Below are 22,117 nucleotides of genomic sequence, written 5' to 3' on the forward strand. Positions count from 1 at the left end.
CCCTCAGTAGGTAGGAGCATGGAGACTCCCCCTACTGCTGGGCTCCTTGCCTTTTGCCCTACCTGGCGCTGTGGCACGCGGGTGGCACTGTGGGTTAAACCACAGAGCCTAGGACTTGCCAAACAGAAGGTTGACGGTTCGAATCCCCGCGATGGGGTGAGCTCCCGTTGCTCGGTCCCTGCTCCTGCCAACCTAGCAGTTCGAAAGCACGTCAAAGTGCAAGTAGATAAATAGGTACTGCTCCGGCGCGAAGGTAAATGGCGTTTCCGTGCGCTGCTCTGGTTCGCCAGAAGCTGCTTAGTCATGCTGGCCACGTGACCCGGAAGCTGTACACTGGCTCCCTCAGCCAATAAAGTGAGATGAGCACCGCAACCCCAGAGTCATCCACAACTGGACCTAATGGTCAGCGGTCCCTTTACCTTTACCCACCATTATTCCCGAGTTCACTGTGTGACATAAATTTCTTTTTCCATTCTGTCTTGCTGTTGGTCTGACAGTGTTCAAGAATCATTCTGTCTTGTGCCTGCTCTATAGCTGATTGGCACTCTAGAAGCGATCCTGTGGAGACTTAAAGCCCTCCCCTCCCCTACTCCACTGGAAGGACATTTTGCCAAATACACATTTTAAAAAGGCAGACAGCAAGTTGAACTAGGTTGTTGTGTGGGTTTTCCCCGTGCTCTAGAGAGTGATCTCATTTTAGCATGTTTATTACTCTTGCGTTTAGTAAGCAAAGCTTTAAAAAAACCAACCTTTGAAATTGTCAAGCATTCCAAATATTTTATTTGTAATTGCCATCTATTTGTTGTTACTAATGAGCTTAGGATACAGAAAGCCCTGGAAAATAATTCAGAAAATTTTCAGCTCTGTACCGCTGGCTTGCTGCTTTATTAATTAGAGAAGAGTGTGAGCTAGAGTACTGACTACACAGTGTTTCTGTAAAACACAGAGCAGTTCCTGGCTTGAGACAAGCTTATTCCAGAGAGCAGAATCATTTCTGGATTGTTTAATTAATTTTGAAAGTATCCACGGTGTGACTGGCCATCCACACAGACCCTTGTCAAAAGGTGTGGTTTTCGTTTCTGTTTTCTCTTTAAAAGTCTGTTTCAATTTTCTCCTCTATGTCTGTTCTTTGACAGTACAAGTTACATCCCCTTGCTTGCATGACCCTGTACATTCGTATTTCCTTTCTGCAAAAAAACCTAAAAAAAACAACGATGAGGATTAGTTAAGGCAGCCTTGCAGTATAGCACCACCTTGATAGCCATAGGTGACAAGGAATTGTGTGCAGGTATGTTAGGAGGCTGGTGAAGGTTGGCTTAGACAATATTGTCTCTTGGGCTTGCTCTGCACATGCAGCAGAATGAGGTGGTAGAATGGCTGTAGCCCTGTCAACAAATACCTCCTAGCAGAGAGAAAACTAGGACATCAGAGAGGTCATTCTAGCCAAGCCCTTTGCCTGTTGTGCTGGTTTTCTATTTGCAAGGAAGGAGCTGTAATGCCAAGGCAACATTCAGACTTGCAGTCTCAATTAGTCTAGTCCATTTCCCCATCCTGTTCTGCTGCATGTGTAGACCATGCCTCTGCCTTCATCCTTCATGTCACTGCAGTGTACGTAGCTGAATGAGCATCCTACCAGAAGCTTCAGACGTGAGAATCAACTTGTATTTCTCCCTCTTGCTTCCCCTTTCAGCCTCTATACTCCAGCATGCCAAGGAGCTTAGCTACCATATTTGGAGCTTGTCTGCCTATCTTCTGACCTCACATCTGCTCAGTGGAGGATTTGGGTGTTTTTACTTGTCCAAATATGGGAAAGCTGCTTGAAGAGTCCAGCATCTGGCCTGAATCGGAAGTAACACAGTGTTTGTAGTGCTGCTTTTCTTAACAGTAGTCTCATTAGCTTAAAGCCAGCCTCTTTTTAAGCTTATTTTCTAGTGACAGGAGTTATCTGGAGATGGACAGATGTGCTGCCTGAATCCTACAGTTTCATTATACCAACATAGGAATCTGTCTTTATACTGAGTAAGACCACTGGTCCATCTAGCCCAGTATTGTTTACACTGACGGGCAGCAGCTCTCCTGTCCCTACCTGGAGATTCCAGAGACTGAATCTGGGATCTTTTGCATGCAGAGTAGATGATCAACTACTGAGCTTTTGGCCCTTTCTGTAAAGGAGTGTGTCCTCCATTGTCTCTCAAGACAGATGGATGCCAACAACCCAGGATATTATCCAGTCACGAGTGAATAAATAATGTAGGTTACATTTGGGTGAGAAATGGTAGTAACCATGGTTATATGCTCCTGTAGGCCAGGAGTAGTTCACTTTGTTTATTTGTAGAAACCTGCCTGTGCATTATGATTGGCCTTAGAGAACCTCCTTGTAGTCCCACCCATAACAGCAATTTGGTTGCTGGTCACCAGCTTAGCTTGGTATGCCAAATGTGCCCTTTCCTGGACAGGGATAGCTTGGCTACTGGGATTCATGCACTGATAACTTCACATTTGGACTGCTGTAATGCCTTCTTGTGGGGGCTTCACTTGAGTCTGGTCCATAAGGTGTAGCTGGTGAGAACCTTGTGGCCATGATGTTGATTGTAGCACCCAGTCGTGTACATTATTGCACCTGTGCTGAGGGAACTTCATTGCCTGACAATCAGTTACAGTGACATGTTCAATATATTGTTACTAATATATAAAGCCCTGAACGGCTTGAGACCAGGTTGCCTGAAAGACTGCCTTTCCTTCTGTATAGACTTGCAAAATCACTAAGATTGCCTGGGGAGATTTTACTCATGGTAAACACTACAGAGTATTACAGGGCGGTAAACAAAAAATGGGCATTTCCTACCATTGCCCCTGCACTGTGAGGCACTTCCTTCCGTTGCACATGAAACATCATCCATCAGTTGCTTCAGAATGTCTTGTAAAGACATACCTCTCTCTCTCCCCCCCCCCCCAGCTTACCCCTGATCCATGAGATTTGATCTTGTTATTACTAATTTTCTATTCCCGCCTGATTCCTATATATATATTTTGTTCCAGATTAAAAAGCAACAGCAGGACGTGTGTGGCTTTTTGGAAGTCAACAAGATAGAGTATGAGGAGAAGGACATCGCGGCCAATGAAGAGAACCGCAAATGGATGCGGGAGAACATCCCCGAAAACTGCCGGCCGACCACTGGGAATCCTTTGCCTCCACGAATCTTCAATGACGGCCGGTACCTTGGGGTGAGAACCAGGCCTCTCTTACCTGCCTTTTGGAAGGATACAGGGGGAAATTCTCCTGTGCAAGCCCTGAAATTAGGGCTGAGAAGAAATCCTCCATCCTAGTCCAAAAGTGAACATCCAATTTTCAGGAGCCAAATTTCAGTTTGGGGGGGGTGGTGGCAGGGGATATTTTGACAGGGGGCAGCAGTTTCTTTTTCTTGTCCTCATTTTTTGTACTTTGTATTAAAAGTTTGGCGAAGGGCTGTAGCTCTGTCGTAGAGCATTTGCTTTGCACACAGAAAGCCCCAGGTTCACTCCCTGGAGTCTCTAGGTAGTCAGTGTAAACAATGCTGAGCTACATGGACCAATGATCTGTCTCAGCATAAAACAGCTTCATATATAAATGGTTACAAATATAACACTTACAAACAGGTTAAAAAGCATGTCAATCTCCCTAGACCCCCAAAGGTTTTCTGATTAAATTTAAAACCATGTCTTCTTCTTTGGCGATCACTCGTAGCCAAGTAAGATTCTTCCATGTCTTCCATGAACACGGTCTTAACAGTGAGTCCCTAAGTGACTGTGAAGGCCAATTCTGGATCCACATGTCCTTCCACAGTGGGGACATAGGTTTCCAGGTGGGAGTTGATCACGGTGAGGATTTGCCAAGCATGCCTTCCTCTTAGCACGTTTCTCCCTTTCGTCCTGAGTTTGAGTGTCTTCAAAGCCCATGACACCTTTGGTAAAGCCCATTTGGAGTGCTTGCAGTCCAGTGTTTCTCAATTGTTGGTGTTTATAGCACATTTTTAAAGATTTGCCTTGAGAAAGTCTTTAAACCTCTTTTGTTATCCACCGGTATTTCGCTTTCCATTCTTAAGTTGGGATAGAGTACAGTGGTACCTCGGGCTACATACACTTCAGTTTACATACGCTTCAGGTTACAGACTCCACTAACCCAGAAATAGTACCTCAGGTTAAAAACTTTGCTTCAGGATGAGAACAGAAATCGTGTTCTGGCAGCAGGAGGCCCCATTAGCTAAAGTGGTGCTTCAGGTTAAGAACAGTTTCAGGTTCAGAACGGACCTCCGGAACGAATGAAGTACTTAACCTGAGGTACCACTGTAGTTGCTTTGGAAGACGATAATCAGGCATCTGAACAACATGACCAGTCCAACGAAGTTGATGTTGAAGAATCATTGCTTTGACACTGGTGATCTTTGCTTCATCCAGTACACTGGCATTAGTTTGCCTGTCTTCCCAAAGGATGTGTAAAAATTTTCAGAGACACTGTTGATGGAATCTTTTGAGGAGTCAGAACCTTTTGAGGAGTTAAAACCATGTAATAAGTTGCCCAGTGTGTAAAAACCATGCAGTATGCTCATATTCTAACCCCCTTCTCCTGTTTTCTTGTGGCTGATCTGGAGCTTTCTGTGTTATTCCCCTGGTACTCATAAGACGAGACTCTGCTTTAGGTGCCTGGCCTTTATGACTTGAAGACATGCAAAATGTTTTGCCCTTAATGGCAGCTCCTTGGCTAACTTCACTTTGGTTCTCCCGTCTGACCTGCCCGAGATCTGTGACCTTTGGTGGGAGAGGTTTTGCATTAAAGAGCTAGGCTGATTACATCACAGGGGGAATTGAAAAACCTCCCGCTGGCTCCGTTAAACACTAGTATTTTCTCAACTGCAGTTGCAAAATTACTGGTTTCCTCTGTCACACTTGGCAGTATAGAGTCAACCTGACTGAATCCAGCAATGTGTTCTGTGTCGCTGGTGATGGTTAATTAATAATAATAATTGAAAGGAAATGGTGTATCTGGGTGGTCTATTTTTCATTATCCTTTCCCTTCCAGGGGTCAGAACACCAGCTGTCACTTAAAAACAGCAACTCTACCTTACCAAAATACATTATACTGTATTTGCTTAAGAAGTGTATACGCTTGAACTTTCCCTGGTGCAAATTGGATCCAGTCCCGCTAAAATGTGGAAATGTGTAGCTTCCCCTTTTGCCTTTGGCTTCCTGTTTGAGTTAACTTAGATTTCCATCATTCAAGACACAGAAAGCTTTGGGATTTACCAGTGTCATCCTGTGCAATGCCTACTCAGAAATAATTTCCATTCACTCCAGGCAAATCTGTACAGGATTGCAGCATCAATCTCCTCCCATGTTTTTAATTCAAATTTTTCATTTTTAAATAGGATGCTGATTATTAAAGAGTACTGCTTCAAAAGATAGTGATTTGATGGTTTGGGTTTGGGTTTTTGTTTTTGTTTTTTAAAAGATTTATACACTGCCTAATTTTTTTTAAAAATCCAATCCTCTAACTGGTTTGCAGTTTTAAAAACTGGCAGTTTAAAAAACAAATATTGGGTAGATTTCAGAAGATGTTGAAAACAGTACAGTGAAGCTGGCTACCCAGAGAATAGGGGAGTGTGCCACACTAAAAGACTGATTCATTACAAGCACAGAAAAGTTACAGAAAGATGCATGGCCTCTCATTTCTGAATTACAACTTGATAGCAAGAAATGAGATGCTCACTGTTGGCATCTTCCAGGGTGTCAGTTGGGCAGTGGGGGGGAACATCTGTGTCTTCTGCAAGTATCAGATGTTGTGCCTCTTGGCCTAGCGGGCAATTATCCAGTCCTTTAGAACCTGGAGGAGGAAGAAGCAGAGTAGGAGTTTAAAGATGCATGTATTGCTGTTGCCATGGATACTGAGACCTACTGTCTTGGCACCATGTTCAAGCTATACATTGTTAATGTTAGAAATTTTGGAGCTTAATGCGGTATTTGGGAGCTAGACGATTGCCAGACATTCTAATTCCCAGCCTGAACTAGATATGACAACTTTTCAAGCAAGCTCTTCTCATGAAGGGTGGGTAAGAAATAGAATATAATTACTATCACACACACACACTTTAAAACCTGTCCTGCCTTTATATACGCTCAAGGTAGTTTATAAAAATGCAACTTAGCAATTAAAGGGGGGGGATTCTAAAAAACAGTAAGATATCATCTTCACTTTATTTGTATGATGTCTTTCCACACAAAAAATATGCTTTTATCAATGAAGCTTTTATCAATGAAAACAGCAATACAACATAAAATCAACAATTGCGAGAACAATTTCATATTAACACCAATAATAAAAGAGTAGCGTATATGTTACAATAAAAAACTGTTCAATCACATTCAAAAAACCACACCCCAAGTTTTTAAAAAAATCTTGGCTAGGTTACATTTGCATAGGCTGTATACAGATATAACTTTCTCCTGAGGCTAATTGAAACTAGCAATCCTATGATGTCAAAATACATCAATAAATCCAACTCATTGTCACACCAAACAGGGGTGCCAACTTGAATAAAATATGGGGGGGTCCCTTGGTAAGCCCCACCCCGTATAATCAATCACATGACGCAGTGCATGGGTGCCATTTAATTGGCAATGCCCATCAACTTGGGGGGGGGCAGCACACTCAAATATTTTATTTGGGGCGGGGGTTGAAGATCCCTTGGCCCCTGGGAGTTGGATCCTATGATTCCAAAGCCTTTCCAAAGACATGTGAGCTTTGTACCAATTTCTGAATGCCAGACGTATATAACTAAGTTGCCTAAGGGGAGAGCATTCAGCCACTATGGGGCCATCACCCCAAAGGCCCTCATTTGAGCAATGGGTGGCATTGCTTCCTGTATTGGGGGAACATGGAATTAAGTCTATGAAAATGAGGTTAATAGGCAGGCAGGCAGGTTCCAACAAACTTCCTGGAGGCATCTGGCTGTGATGAGAACAGAAAACTGAACTAGTTAGGCCTTTGGTCTGTTCTTACAAGATCTCAGGGTGTGGTCCAAAAAGTTAGTTGATATAACTTGCTGAAGCTGAGTGGGTTGGGATCTAGTCAGTGTCCAAATTGGGAGACTGACTTGGGAATCCATATATATTGCCTTGAGTTCCAAGGAAGAAATTTAGAGGGGAAATATTAAAAGCACCAACATGTTCTAAGCACTGCACATATGTTAAAAGATAAGACAACTTCTTGAAGGCATGATAAGAAAGAAATAAAGAAGAAGGAATGAGGTGGGAAAAGGAAAGCTAGCGGCTTCTCCTTTATTGGCCAGTAAGAGCCAGGCTTGCTTGGCTCTTGCTTAAAGGTAAAGGGACCCCTGACCATTAGGTCCAGTCGTGACTGACTCTGGGGTTGCGGTGCTCATCTCGCTTTATTGGCTGAGGGAGCCGGCGTACAGCTTCCGGGTCATGTGGCCAGCATGACTAAGCCGCTTCTGGCGAACCAGAGCAGCGCACAGAAACGGTGTTTACCTTCCCACCTGAGCGGTACCTATTTATCCACTTGCCCTTTGACGTGCTTTCGAACTGCTAGGTTGGCAGGAGCAGGGACCGAGCAACGGGAGCTCACCCCGTCGCGGGGATTCGAACTGCCGACCTTCTGATCGGCAAGTCCTAGGCTCTGTGGTTTAACCCACAGTGCCACCCGCGTCCCTTTTGGTCTCTTGCTTAACATGATGCTTTTTCCAGGAGGCATGGAGTGCAGGTCCCAGCGGCCTTTGGGGCCCTGGCTGATGCCTCAGGCCAGAGTATGCCTCGTTTTTGTTTTGTGGTCCTAGGGCAACTGGCAGTGGGAGTAGAGTGTTCTTTCTTGAAAGAAGTGGGGAAGCAACTCAATAAACCCCACCTACAAATGCAGCTAATGAAGAACAAGATACAGTCTCCTTCATAACCTAATCTTAGAGAACACTTCTCCCTGCATGAGCCCCCACCTACCAGATTTCAAAGACTAGCCTAGGGTTCACCAGCCTCTTTAGATTTTGCGGTGAGCGCCTTCTGATTACTCCCCAGATCAGCCCCTCCCTGAGAGAGTTTGAGGTGGGGGGAGAGAATAAGCACTTACGCAAACATTTTGGTTTTCCTAAGTGTAAACATTGGAACCAGTAGAATTAATCTGAGTCTTGAAAAGGATGTAGAGTTGAAAAAGGAAGTGGGAAGGAGTGTCGCTTTTCCAACTTCTTGAACTTTTCAATAACCATCTTCACAACCAAGGGGGCATTGTGTGAGAATGGTTTTTGCAAGTGCCAGGGAAAGACTTCAATGGGCTCTACTGTGCCCAAGGGTGCCATGTTGGTGACCCTTGGGTGAGCCATTCTAACTGGATTGTTGTTGCTGGAATGTTGATTCTCTTTCTGCTTTTTTTTAATCTGAAAGAACTATGACGATTTCTTCGAAGCTAGAGAGAATAATGCGGTATACGCCTTTTTAGGCTTGACTGCCCCACCTGGTTCCAAGGTATGTATAATTTCATCTTAATGCCTGCTTTTTTCCCCAGACAGGTATTTGCATAAATATTTGCACTTCTTTAGTAAAACAAAAGCTATGTGCTTTTGCCGAAAGCATCTATGGAGGATCACTATCCAGATAATGACTGGAGCATTGGGGGCACCTAACCCTCTGCACCATTATCCCACTGAAAATCATCCCACCTCCAACACACACACTCACACACATTGTTGTTGTTGTTTAGTCGTTTAGTCGTGTCCGACTCTTCGTGACCCCATGGACCAGAGCACGCCAGGCACCTCTGTCCTCCACTACCTCCCGCAGTTTGGTCAGACTCATGTTTGTGGCTTCGAGAACACTATCCAACCATCTCATCCTCTGTCGCCCCCTTCTCCTTGTGCCCTCCATCTTTCCCAGCATCAGTGTCTTCTCCAGGGAGTCTTCTCTTCTCATGAGGTGGCCAAAGTACTGGAGCCTCAGCTTCACAATCTGTCCTTCCAGTGAGCACTCAGGGCTGATTTCATTAAGAATGGATGCGTTTGATCTTCTTGCAGTCCATGGGACTCTCAAGAGTCTTCTCCAGCACCATAATTCAAAAGCATCAATTCTTCGGCGATCAGCCTTCTTTATGGTCCAGCTCTCACTTCCATACATCACTACTGGGAAAACCATGGCTTTAACTATACGGACCTTTGTTGGCAAGGTGACGTCTCTACTTCTCAAGATGCTGTCTAGGCCTGTCATTGCCCTTCTCCCAAGAAGCAGGCGTCTTTTAATTTCGTGGCTGCTGTCACCATCTGCAGTGATCATGGAGCCCAAGAATGTAAAATCTCTCACTGCCTCCATTTCTTCCCCTTCTATTTGCCAGGAGGTGATGGGACCAGTGGCCATGATCTTCGTTTTTTTGATGTTGAGCCTCAGACCATATTTTGCGCTCTCCTCTTTCACCCTCATTAAAAGGTTCCTTAATTCCTCCTCACTTTCTGCCATCAAGGTTGTGTCATCTGCATATCTGAGGTTGTTAATATTTCTTCCGGCAATCTTAATTCCAGCTTGGGATTCATCCAGCCCAGCCTTTCGCATGATGTATTCTGCGTATAAATTAAATAAGCAGGGAGACAAAATACAGGGTATTTAGCAGCGTGTATGTGTGTGAGTCTGTATTTTGACTCACACACATACACGCTGCTAATTGCCCCAATGGTGCTGTGTATTGCTGGTATACCCTTGATGGGGCAGTATTACAGGGAGGAAAGGGTTGAAACCCCCCCTCCCTCTCCCTCTCCCTCTCTCTCTCTCCCTCTCCGCCCCACCCACCTTAGCCCTGATCCAGGTTGGCTGCTTTTTCTGGCAGAAAGTAGACTGCTTAAATCCTGTGCTTACCGTAATGTGTAGGAAAGAGAGGAGGTGGGTAGGGAAACAATCCACAAGAGGGGACAGGAGAGGGAGTCCTTAAGAATCAGAACTTGTTGCTGAAGCGTTTGTTGTAAAGGTGAATGTTAGCCGTGAAATATCTGAACATTCTTGGAACTGTGCTGTCTCTTTGTAATAGACTTTTGCCTTAGGTAGTTTACAGACTTGTTTTGCGTAGCTGTCTAGGTTAGTTAAGCACTGGATTCCTGTGAGAGGTCTTGAAATGGGAAAATTCTTTTCTGATTTCAATCAGATGAGATAGGACTAGCTTGCCTGCTAGCATTCTTCTATGTAAACATGTTTGAAGAGTAATTGATTCGCTATCAAGTGTTCACAGTGCTACATTTTCTCTCCAGCCCACCTTTTGATCTGATAAGTTGGTTCTTAAGGTTACTGTTCTTAAGGTTATTAGCTGTCATGCTTATTGACTCTTTGAATTTAAAAGGGGGAGGATTTAAAAATATTTAGCATTTGTATTGTGAACCATTGTTTTTTGTGTATGTGTGTGTGTTTTGGTTATATCTCTCGCACACAGAGACACACACACACCAGTTTCTCTGAAAAGAAACTGTGGGGGATATACCTTGACTTTTCAAAACCTAGCTGCTGAATTGCTGATTGCAAGATTTGAGTATACACAAAAAATGTTCATGTGATGTCCTTGCAAACACACCTGAGAGCCAGAATTGGCCCTGCTAAGTACATACTGTATGTGCTGAAAACCTGGGTGGTTGTTTTTTAAACACACACACACACACACACACACACACACACTTGTTTAAAACATACCCAAAGCAACAACTTAGTGCAAAATAAAAAATCAAGGTTTCTAAAATGGAAACATCTAGAAATGTGCTGGTTTAAAAACTCATCACCAACAACAGCAAAAAATGGAGTTCACAATCCAGGAAACACATAGGAATGTAGCTGTTGAGCATCTCTAAGTAGGACATTCTAGGTTTGCTGTTTCACAAATTAGAATGCAACTTAAGACTTTTGACAGATGTAGGATAAAGAGACATTGGAACAGATTCTTCCAGGGGTGCTGGTTCCTATTGGGACTAGTAGAGCGGTAGGAAGGTAGATAGAGCTAGAACCAATGATAGCCAGAGCCCACTAATTTTAGCTTGGTACCCATCCTCCTCCTTCCTGCTGAGCTCTGCAAGTGGAAGACCAAGACTAAGGAGGAAGAAGATGGCAGGCAGGACCACCCCTGGCTTGGCCTGTAAGTAAGAAGGACTGCAGTTGGTGGGGTAGTATCCTGTCTACCCTAATAGATCAGCCTCTATTCAGATATGCTCTGAGCCCACCTTGAAACATGAACTTTCAGGCATTTAAGTGACTTGGGCGGTGATCCTAACCCCACATCTCTGGGCGTAAGCCCAATTGAATTCAGTGGGACTTGCTTCTGAGCAGATATGGTTAGGATTGCATGGCTGAGTACTAGTTGAAGCCCTGCCATCTTGCCCTTTCCCACTGGGTCCATGGCCTCCTACTGCCAGCCACTCCCTGCCCGCTGTTGTTGCAGAAGGCAGAAGCAGCAATGAGCGACACAACCAGTGTGAAAGGGGCAAGACTATGCAGTCCCAGCCGGTGTTTGAGCTGGTCTGCCTTTTATGTCCTATGCTAGCACACAGTGTCTCCTTGGGCCTGCGAGAGATAAGCTGAGATCAGTGGGAATGCTGCCATTTACACAATGTGGCTTTGTTATTTGCCCAAGTAGCGCCACAATTTTTCCTTTCTTGTCTGTCATCAAAACAAACACACGTGTCCAAGTTGCCATTGTTTTGTTTTAATAGTAATAACACCCTTGCATTTTGTTTATTTATGACGTTGTTGTTGTTGTTGTTCTAGGAGGCAGAAGCCCTGGCGAAGCAAGAAGCGTGAATATTTTCCCTTGTGCCTAAAGCCTTAAATGTTCTGCGAAGGGAAATTTCAACAGCTTTTTGATACAGTAGCAAAAATATCTATGCTTCAAGAATTCCGCCCCACCCCCACCCCCTATGCTGATTGCTGCACACGGCATCCCCACTATACATGAATATAAAATGGAAAACGCCAAGTGAAAACTCAAACTTGCCATGAAGACAAAGGGTGTCATTAAAGGAAGTGTTTAGAAATAATGAATTTCCCCCCACTTGTTCACCCAAGTGGTGCAATCTGCTTTTTGGCAATAGTGTAATTTTTTATTTTATTTTTTGTAAACTTAAAAAAACACCCCACCTTATTTTACTATTAGTAATGCAAATCTGTAGTTATACTTGTAGATCCAACCGCTGAAACAGCAGCAAATAATTCTGTTAATCAACGCCAGTGCCTCAAAAACATTACTGAAAAATAATGTTGGTGTTTCTTTAAATGTGATTTTTGAAATACAAAAAGTTAATGTGTAGTGTAGTATAGTAATAGTTGTAGTTGCTTGCTGAGGTTAGGGTATTTCTTCATTTGTAGGATGCATTTTGAAATTTTCAGCACACAGCTTAGACCTTTATTAAAAATGCCTTATAATTTTCATTGGAGTGACCAATGTGAGGAATTCTCACAAACTCGAGGTTTGATTACATTATATCTGCTTTTCAAGGACCTGAAAATGCCTACTTGTGTAAGATTTTAGTGCAGTCATGGTGAAATGTACATAACAAACCATATTACAAATAAGCCAAAAAAACACAAGAAATAAACCTGCTCTGGTCATCATCTTCTGTAAAATTTGAAGCCTTTCATGCGACGTTTTGCAAAAAAAAAAAAAAAATCCATTCCACTTTGCTCGTGTATGTATTAGAACTTGAAAAGCATAATCAAGTTATTGCTATTTGGAATAATAGTCATTCTGAGTAAATCTTCGCTGCTTTGTAGGAAGAGAGATACTGAGAAAAAATGCCACCTCTACAGATTTGTCAGCATGGATTTGCAATGCCATGAATCTGCTTTCAGCAATCTTTGCTCATCGTGTTGATTTTCATTTAGTGCAATATTGAGCTTTTATCATGCAACAGGCAATAACCTCACTCAGAAAGCATTCTGGGGGACTGATTCATCGAGGCCTCTAAGTTGGAAAGTAACCTTGAAGACTGTGTGCCAAAGCTCTGATCCAGTGATATCTTGCCAAACACCTTTTGTCTACTGGCCACAATTTATCTCTTGTCCCCTTGTATATTGAACAAAGATGCTTTCTAATCTGTTGATTTTGACCTTAATAGTCTACTTGCTCCTTGTTACCAAGTATTTTCTTTTCAAGGGTTTCCCCCCACTCCCTTTAATTGGTGTGTTTATGAATGGGATTCATACCATTTTGCAGGACTGTCTACTGTATGCAAGCGCTCTGAGAATCAGGCTTCCTTTTTAGACATAGTGTAGCTTGTCACCATCTTATCATTTGTTAGACCTGGGTGATGAGCTTGAGGAGTAAAGTCTCCATACTCCAGAATATTTTGAGAAGACAGTGAAGTTTAAAAGAGAAAGCAGTTATGTGACTTCCTTCGCTGACCTGTTTTTCCCCCCAATAGAAAATGTTGGATGCAATGTTTGAAGAAATGGGTGCAGTCCAAAAGCAGCTGCTGCCTTATTTTACAAGCTCTGTAATGTAAAAGAGTTGGAAGCACAGCAGTTTATGGAGTAGCTTTCAATATTTGCTTTAGCCCAAATGCTGTTTCTGAGCAGGTTTCTTAGTATGAGCTCTGTTTGGATTGGAAAATATGTTTCTTTCTCCCCTCTTCTGCCTGGATTCTCCTTTCTGTGTCCTTTGGGATGTGATTATTGTAGCTTGCAGTGACATCTGAATCAGAAAACTATGGGTTATTGCTTGCTTGCAAACTATGGGTTGCAAACTTACTTCAGTCCGTAGTCTCAGATCGTTGCTTAGAGGGTCTTGCTGTCCATTCTTTTCCTAATTATTCATACCAATGAAACAAGAAACCAGGACCACTTCCAGACAACTGCAGTTGGGATTCAGTTGCATGTCAGCAAATTTAGGCTACACCTTTAATGTGGATTTGGCACTCCTGAACAATAAATCTACTTCCCCCACTCCAAATGATTTTCTTTCGAAAGGATGTGATTGGAAAATTGTAGCATAACAGATGTTTGACATGATGTAATGTAACCTTCCCCCCCCCCCCAAAAAAATACAGAATGAATGCTTGACAACAGTGCACACCATATAACTTGTCCACAAGCTTTGTGCAAACAAATGAGGTAGAATGCCCAATAAGTCACTTGCCTGGAAGTGACCTAGGAAATGGAAGTGCGACCAGTGCACAAGATAGAAGGAGGGCTACAGAAATCCATAGCATGTTCTTCATTCTCTGGGACTTAATCAGGGGATGAGGAACCTCAGGCCTGGGAAGCAAATGTACCTTATCTGTGGGACTCTTCTCAAGTCACATCAGCCCGCTTTATACCTATTTAGTGTTTTTGCCAGGATATAATGTGCCCTTAAGCTCTGATCGTGCTTCTTGCTTTCCTAGATGAAAGATACAGAGGGATATGTAAGCAAATTGTTGTTCCACTTTTGCTTCTGTCATCACCCACCACTGGCATGCGGCCCCCAGAAGGTTGTCTAGAAGGTCATGTGGCCCTTTGGCTGAAGAAGGTTCCCCAATCCAGATTAATCATTCATGTTTCAACCAGATTAGAGATATATAGGCAGCAATTTTAATAACTGAAGCAGGTGGCCTACGCCCATGGGGACCTGATTCACACATTGTATTTGCCCATGTGTGCCCAAAGTGATGTAGGACTGCAGAAAGTAGGGTGAACCAATGGTTTGTTTTCATGTTTTGCCATACAGTAGGAAGCCATCCCTTTTTGCCTGTCTCTTTCTTTGTCCTCCAGTGAGTTAGCATCTGGAGACGCTCCAGCTCTAACTGCACTCTGTAGTAAATTGAGTCAAGGGTGGGATAGGATAATTCCTGTTGGAAGGACAAAAGCATGAACACATTGCATCGGAAAGAACAGTGGTGGCCTATTGAAGTTGTGGTCCATATATTGAGCTTGAACAGATGCATATTTTTAAGTTTCTTGCATGCATTTTAGAAACTTTGGACTATGTTGTGGATGTTGTTTTTCAGTTGCTCACTTTTACAAGTGGGATAAAAAATTGCTTTCCTTAAAAACGTGGCTGTTTTAGGACATGTAAATATAACTCGCACGGAGTCAGCACTGGGAAAATAGTGCTTCTAAATTGGAATGTAAGTCCCCACTTCTCTCTGTGTTGAATGGTGTGCAATGGTACAAGATCTTGAGTTCATGAGTCCCCTTAACACCTTCACTCTCCTTCCCTGGAATGTGGCTTCTTCCAAACACAGTATGGGAGGGTGGGAACAAATATTCTTACGTGAATCATCATAACTTGGCAGTCTTGGGGGTATGACAGCAGGGAATATCACAGCCAATTTCAGGAAGCAATTTTGACATTTCCTTTTTATTGTCATTTCTACAACCACTAAGGCAACGGAACATCTTAAATTGTCATATTGACTCATGCCATAGTATTGCAATAAAGCAATTCCAAACAGCCTGCAAATTTAGAATTGTTTGTGTTTTGTTTTGTTTTGTTAAAAAAGAATTCGCAAACCCATAGAATTCCTGCAAAAACAGCACCTGTGAATGTTGGGTTAATGTATTCATAGAATATTGAGACTTTTCCAGTAAGAGGCAATGACTAGTAGTTGGTACCATCATATTATAATGGAATTCTCTGTCTTAGGGTACAGCTACGATTGTGTCTTAAATGAATTTAACTGCCAATTAGATAAATTCACAGAAGGCAGACCTATCCATGCCTGTTACAGTTAGCTACATTTTAGCTACAGTTGCTAAAATGGAACCTCCAGTTGATCTCTTTAGTATCAGTGGCTAAGATCCGAAGTTGGGCAGGATAGCTGCCTACACTTGCTGGAAGCTTCCAACCAATCACTATTTGGAAACTAGCTGCTAGAAGAGGTCTTATGTTCATATCAAAGGTCAAAGTAAGTACAAGCTTTCATCTGTGCTGTGAGCCGAACCTTGCTGCTGCTGCTGCTGTTGCTTCTAGGATTCAGTTTTGTTCAGTCACAGCCATTGTGCCCAGTTTTGATCTTGGTTCTACTGTGAATCCCAGTTCAGGACAACTTTATCATGTGTTCTGGGAAGAAAATGTTCAATTCTTAATGTTAGTGTGCCATTTATTATCCCTGGACTGCTTTGCAGGTTCAGGTAGCAAGCAATGATTCCAGGAGATATGGTGAAAAATCTATAACAAGCATTATTGCTAGCTTGTTAAAGAAAAAAAGATTGTGTAGTTCAGGCTGCCTTGATGGCAATCTTAGGGCACAATAATCCAGCAAGAGGCTTATTCTCATTGAGGTATACCCCTTTAGGTGATTCATTGTTGTCCCATTCTAAAATGGTAGTACTACTACTACAGTGGAACCTTGGTTTTCAAACATAATCCATTCTGGAAGACTGTTCAAGGTCTGAAATGTTCGAAAACCAAGGACTGACAGCTATCTTGCACTCAACAGAAGCCGCGTCGCATGTTCAACTTCCGAGGTTTGTTTGAAAACCGAAATGTTCGACTTCCGAGATGTTTGAAAACCAAGGTACTACTGTACTACTATATAATTCATTCTGTGACTATAGGCCATAACTACATCATGCAAAAAGAAAATTCCCTGTTTACATGGAGGGTGTGGTTTGTTTGTATGGAACGACATTCAGTCATGCATGGCACACCTGCATCTTGAAAAAGTAGGCAACCCCAGATGTACATTCAGCAGCACCGTGAGAACTAAGCCAACATCTCCTTTATAAGCATTTGCCTTTAAACTGCTTTTTGAGACTTGGTAAAATTGAATTCTTGTGCTTTATATTTAAAACCTGAGATAATGTACTCTTTCCTCAAGTAAGGACTTTCTTGTTTTTATTAATAATAATCAGGCTTGTCATTTTTAATTATCTTGGGGTTTTTTTTAAGGGTTTTTTTTTAATTAATGACTGCCTTTCCTGTTTTTAATGGGTTTTTAAAAAAAATCCTTCTGTCCTCTTCTGTGTTCTTTCTGGGTCCTGGATTAGGAAATCAAATCACAGGATGTTCTGGTTCTCTCTTAATATATATATATATTTTCACAATTGCTGATTTCTTTGAAGGGTATTTTGTCTTTCTGCTAAGTTAGTCTTAATAATGGTAATCAACACACAGCAATGAAAATCGATTTCAAAAAAATCTGTAGTAACAGATGTACTTCTGCATCTTTCCGTTCACTCTGTTTTGTTACAGTAGTATGAATTTCATAATAAAGATTTCTACCTGACACACACACATACACAAGCTTTACTAGTGTCTTGTTTATTTGTAATATCTAACATGCTTCCATGTTAGAGAGACTGTGGCCTTCAGCTTTTCCCTTTCCCTTTGCTCCAGCCTACAACAGCAGATCCCACTTCTACTGTGTTCTCTTATATTTATTCATATATTCTAAAAGCAAACAGAAATGAAGCCCAAATGGGCCACTGAAAAACAAGAGGAAAATATTGGCAAGTACTGAAAAACCCTGAGATCTGCTAAAGTATCCACCAAAAGAGTCACAAAATCTTGGCTGATGGAGGGGTAGATGATGTTGGGAGGAGAATGGCTTGCAGTAGCTCTGCACAAGTGCACAAGGGAGTTCTGGTTTAGGAAGTGATGATGAACAGCAGCATTTGGGTCCAAACTACATATGACATTAGGGACGCGGGTGGCGCTGTGGGTTAAACCACAGAGCCTAGGACTTGCCGATTAGAAGGTCAGCGTTTCGAATCCCCACGATGGGGTGAGCTCCCGTTGCTCGGTCCCTGCTTCTGCCAACCTAGCAGTTCGAAAGCACGTCAAAGTGCAAGTAGATAAATAGGTACCGCTCTGGCGGGAAGGTAAACGGCGTTTCCGTGTGCTGCTCTGGTTCGCCAGAAGCGGCTTAGTCATGCTGGCCACATGACCCAGAAGCTGTATGCTCGCTCCCTTGGCCAATAAAGCGAGATGAGTGCCGCAACCCCAGAGTCGGTCACGACTAGACCTAATGGTCAGGGATCCCTTTACCTTTACCTTTACCTATGACATTGCATACATATTTTTGCATTCAATACGCATTAAAAAATAAATAAATCACAAAGCAGCCCCAGGGTAGTGATGATAATTACTAGGATCATAATAGTTGAGGAGGAGAGATTTGACCCTTTCATAGGCACAAAGCTTTCTTATACCAAGTCACACAAATGGTCCATCAAGTTCAGCATTGCCTACACTGGCCAGCAGTGGCTCTTCAAAGTTTCATGCAGGGAACATTCCCACCTGGAGATGGAACCAGGGACCTTCTCCATGCAAGCGAACCCACACCTGCAGCCTACTTTCCTCTATCGAAAATGAAATGCCAAAGGAGGAAGGACACATACCCAGACCCCTTTCCATCTGAACCCCAAACCATCCTGAAGCTCTTGTCTTAATTCTGTGGGCTGTATCGTGTTGTGTATCATTCAATCTTCCATAAAATAATGGTTCTTTCAGTTTGTTTGAAATAGTTCTACGAACTGCCACATTGGGCATACTGTATTTGAATAGTTAAAACTATGAAATTCGCTCACACAAGAAGCAGCAATGTTTATCAATTTGGTTGGCTTTAAAAGACAATTAGACACATTCATGGAGGTTAAGGCTATCATGGCTACTGAGCATGGTAGCTGTGCTCTGCCTCCATAGTCGGAGGCAGGATGCTTCTGAATACTGTTTCTGGAAAGCACAGGAGATTGCATTCAGATCCTGCTTGTGGGCTTCCCAAAGGTATCAGATTGACTACTGAGAAGAGGATGCTGAACTATAAAGGCCACTAGCCTGATCCAGTGGGCTCCTATGTTCTTAATGGGCATGAGACATTAATGGACTATTACCCATAAGACAAATGATTGTTAACAGATCGGCTGATTTTGTATACACTTTGACTGCCGTTTTAATTTAATATTCCATCCAGATGTGCAATATTTTCCAGTACCTATACTCAAAAGTTTTTTCATAGCTAAAACCAATGTGTTTCCAGTGACCTTCTGAAGAAGGTACTGCTGAACGTTGTTTCACAGAGAAGACGGCATGGCACTTGAAGCAAACGTTATTCAAAAAGCTGATTTGTCATTTGTGCAACTAAGGTATTTATATCTTGGAATTTTTTTGACACGCAGAATTCACAAATTTCATCTAAGTCAAAAACTGGACAATATTTTAATATCTATGTAGAAACACATCTCAGATGGAAATCCCTTCTCTTGCAACATTGTCTACCCTTCCTATCTTCAGGAACTTCCTAACTTCTTCATTTTCAGTTGCTTCATACAGCATCTCAAAATCCTAAAAATAAATGCAAACAGCCCATTATATAGATTCAAGAAACCAACAAATCTGCTGTTTGGTATGCGTAATGGTTACAGCCACCTTACCCAAGATGGTGTCCTCCAGATGTTGCTGGACTACAACTCCCATCGTTGCTAACCATTGTCTGGAACTTACGGGATCTGTAGTCCCAAAACAGCTGGAGAACATCAGGTTGGAAAAGGCTCGGACCTGAGAGACTTGGATTCAAATCTCCGGTCAATTATAAGACTTGCTGGAGCAGTCACTATCTCTCAACCCAACTTGCTCTCCAGGATTGTTGTAAGAATCATTGATGGAAGGCAATGGTGCTCGGACATTTGAGGAAGTTTGGGCTAAATATGCAATAGACAATAGTTCAAATGGATAAAATATAATTGTGGGTTAGCTACTGTGAGAACAGAGTGCAGGACTACATGGAGCTTTGGCCTGATCCAGCAGGTTGTCTCTTATGTATCTTAGCTGCTTTGTGTGTGTGTCTTTGTGTTTGTGTAGAGTCTGATCTCTTACCCCACAATACTCCTCTCCATTAAATATTTGAGGTGGAATCGCATCTGGCTTCCCAGCTTTGTCCCTCATCTCTTGCAGCAAACTTTCACTGATGGACACATCCACTAACTGGTACTTCATACGGTTTCCATCCAGAATGCGAATGACATCAGACTGCCTTTGCTTCACCTAGGCAGAAACAAACATTCCTGTTGAAGATGGTAGCCCAGAATCATGGTGCCTCTCTTACATGAAGGACAATCACCCCCTACCCCATATAGACCTCTAGGACCAGTTAGAATCTATTTTCAAAGTTCAGAGACACATTTCAGCCACAAACAAAAGCGCTCAAGGAGGGTGAGGAGTAGAGCAGGTGGGGGAGTGTGGCCTGAGGAGAGGGGAAAGTGGACTGGGGGATGTGCTGAGAGCCAACTTAGATCATCCAGGGAAACATTTATGATGATGCCACAACCTACAGGATATCTTAGAATGGTGACTTGTTAATGGTTGTTTTCCATTGTTGCTTTGGAATGCCCTTCCCTGTGCCATTTGTGAAGCATTGTCAATTATTTGCTTCAGTTTCGTAAAGACTTTTTGCCCAGTTTTCCATTGATCCCTAAAACTGGATCCTCGATATCATTTGACTTTGTTTTTAATGATGCTGTTTTAGTGTTTTATGTTAAGTTAAGCGGTGCTTCCTCACAGGTAAGTGGGGTTAGCATGACAGTCTCAGCTAGAAGTGCAAGGTACGGTAGCTTTGTCATCATCATAATTATGCATGCCGCTATCTAAGGAAGAGCTTCACATTTGCTGAAGGGACTTTCCCTCCCTGTATTGTTTTTTCTCCTTCTGTCACAGGTGAGGCAGTCTCTCTGTGTGTACATTCCTCCAGCAATGTCAGATTGGAGCTGGGTGGTGGTGGTGGTAAATCAGGTCAGACAGTTAGAAGAAAACATACTGCATAATATTTGGATTTTCTAATGGAGTAGTCAACTATTTGCATGTTGACACAAAGCACTGGGGTTCCAGGGACATAGCAAAGTGTGGTGTTCTGAATCAAATGCTCTGAAAAAGTGTAGAACAACCCTCCCTTAGAGGCAGGTCTGGTGCTCTCATAAGGTCAACTAGGCAGCAGCCAAGGATGTAGACAGAAGTGGGTGTATAGTACTGACCTTCGATGGGCACAGTTTTATACAGATCAGTTTTTATATCTTATACATTTCTGAAACCATTTTGCTTTTTTGTTTTTGAGGAAAGTTTCTCAAAGTTCAAAATTTATAAAACTCAACAATATTGGCAAAAGAGACTAGTTTGCTTGGCAGCTATATCAATCGAACAGGTCAAAACTTTGGCACTTGACCTGGAGGAATCAGTGACAAAATTTCCAAAGGCAGGCAAAGTTAGATTTTGAGGTGCCTGAAACAAACTTTTAAAAGACATAAATTTCAACATCACAGTTCACAAGGGTATTCAAAATGATTTGTGTGCTAAAACACTTCCTTTCATTTTTGAGGAATATAATCAAAGAAGGTTGTATGGCTTATTCCTGCAATCTAAAATGTAGCAGTTTCAAGTTTTCATATATTTTTTTCCTACAAGGTGTCTGTTTTTGAAAATTGAAGTTAGCATTTTTTAATTTGGGGGGCAGGGGAAGGCAGCGCACCCAAGTAGTTAGCCTTGCCCAAGGCGTGAAATAGCCTGGCACCAGCACCACTTAGAAGAGAACAAGGTTTGTGCATATAGCCAAAAGTCAAAGTAGCTGAGAGTAAGGAATGGGCTCCTGTTTTTCCAAAAGGTGCATCTGAGCATGTGCAGAGTGCCTTCCGAGTAGACGTGCCATGGGGTTCCACTAAGTCAGCCCACACCTGTGCCACGAGCCCCTCCTATTATTCCGCGCCAGATGATGGACCCACCTACCCAACCCTCCGTTTGGTGGCTCTATCGCTGCATCCCGGAGCAGTCTCTACCTCTCGTCTAAACCATCTCCTCTCACCTCCCTGGAGCCTGTGACACTGGTGTAATAGACCCGAATAGTGCCCATGCTCACACCGGCTAAGGGCCCCGATCCTCGTTCATCCACCTCCTCCGCCCACTTTAATTTTATCTGCTCCGTCCTGGATAAAACTCTCCCTACCGCCCGCCCGCCCGAGCCACAATCTTCGCAGTTGCCATGGAAACGCAGCATCTCCTGCGCTGCCTGGATTTTATCCCTCTGCCCCGTTCTCCGCCTGTAGGCTTACCGTACTTTCGGATTGGTCTGCTGGAGCTGCCACTCAAAGAAAGGCAAGCCCTCACAACGAAAGGCCTATACGCTCCCACGTCCTTCCGCCTCCTGGTGGTTGCTCTCTGGCG

General features: G+C 42.9%; 2 protein-coding genes across 3 annotated transcripts in view; one reads left to right on the plus strand and one right to left on the minus strand.

Moving 5' to 3' along the window:
- SH3BGRL (SH3 domain binding glutamate rich protein like) overlaps positions 1 to 12,370 on the plus strand; it is an 83,384-nt gene extending 71,014 nt beyond the window's left edge. For both annotated transcript variants that reach the window (XM_053374500.1, XM_053374502.1), the window contains 3 exons: positions 3,040 to 3,225; positions 8,422 to 8,502; positions 11,761 to 12,370. In XM_053374500.1, the coding sequence (XP_053230475.1) occupies positions 3,040 to 3,225; positions 8,422 to 8,502; positions 11,761 to 11,793 (300 nt within the window). In that variant the 3' untranslated portion in view covers positions 11,794 to 12,370. The remainder of the gene's footprint in view (positions 1 to 3,039; positions 3,226 to 8,421; positions 8,503 to 11,760) is intronic.
- Positions 12,371 to 18,837: 6,467 nt separating this feature from the next.
- Positions 18,838 to 21,893, minus strand: LOC128406806 (SH3 domain-binding glutamic acid-rich-like protein 3). The gene is made up of 3 exons (XM_053374503.1): positions 21,759 to 21,893; positions 19,787 to 19,954; positions 18,838 to 19,255 (listed from the first exon to the last, which is right to left on the minus strand). The coding sequence occupies exons 1-3, from the start codon at positions 21,804 to 21,806 to the stop codon at positions 19,154 to 19,156; spliced, it is 318 nt and encodes a 105-aa protein (XP_053230478.1). The 5' UTR covers positions 21,807 to 21,893; the 3' UTR covers positions 18,838 to 19,153.
- Positions 21,894 to 22,117: the final 224 nt, after the last annotated feature.

The sequence above is a fragment of the Podarcis raffonei genome, chromosome Z (assembly GCF_027172205.1).
Source record: "Podarcis raffonei isolate rPodRaf1 chromosome Z, rPodRaf1.pri, whole genome shotgun sequence".
Lineage (NCBI taxonomy): Eukaryota > Metazoa > Chordata > Lepidosauria > Squamata > Lacertidae > Podarcis > Podarcis raffonei.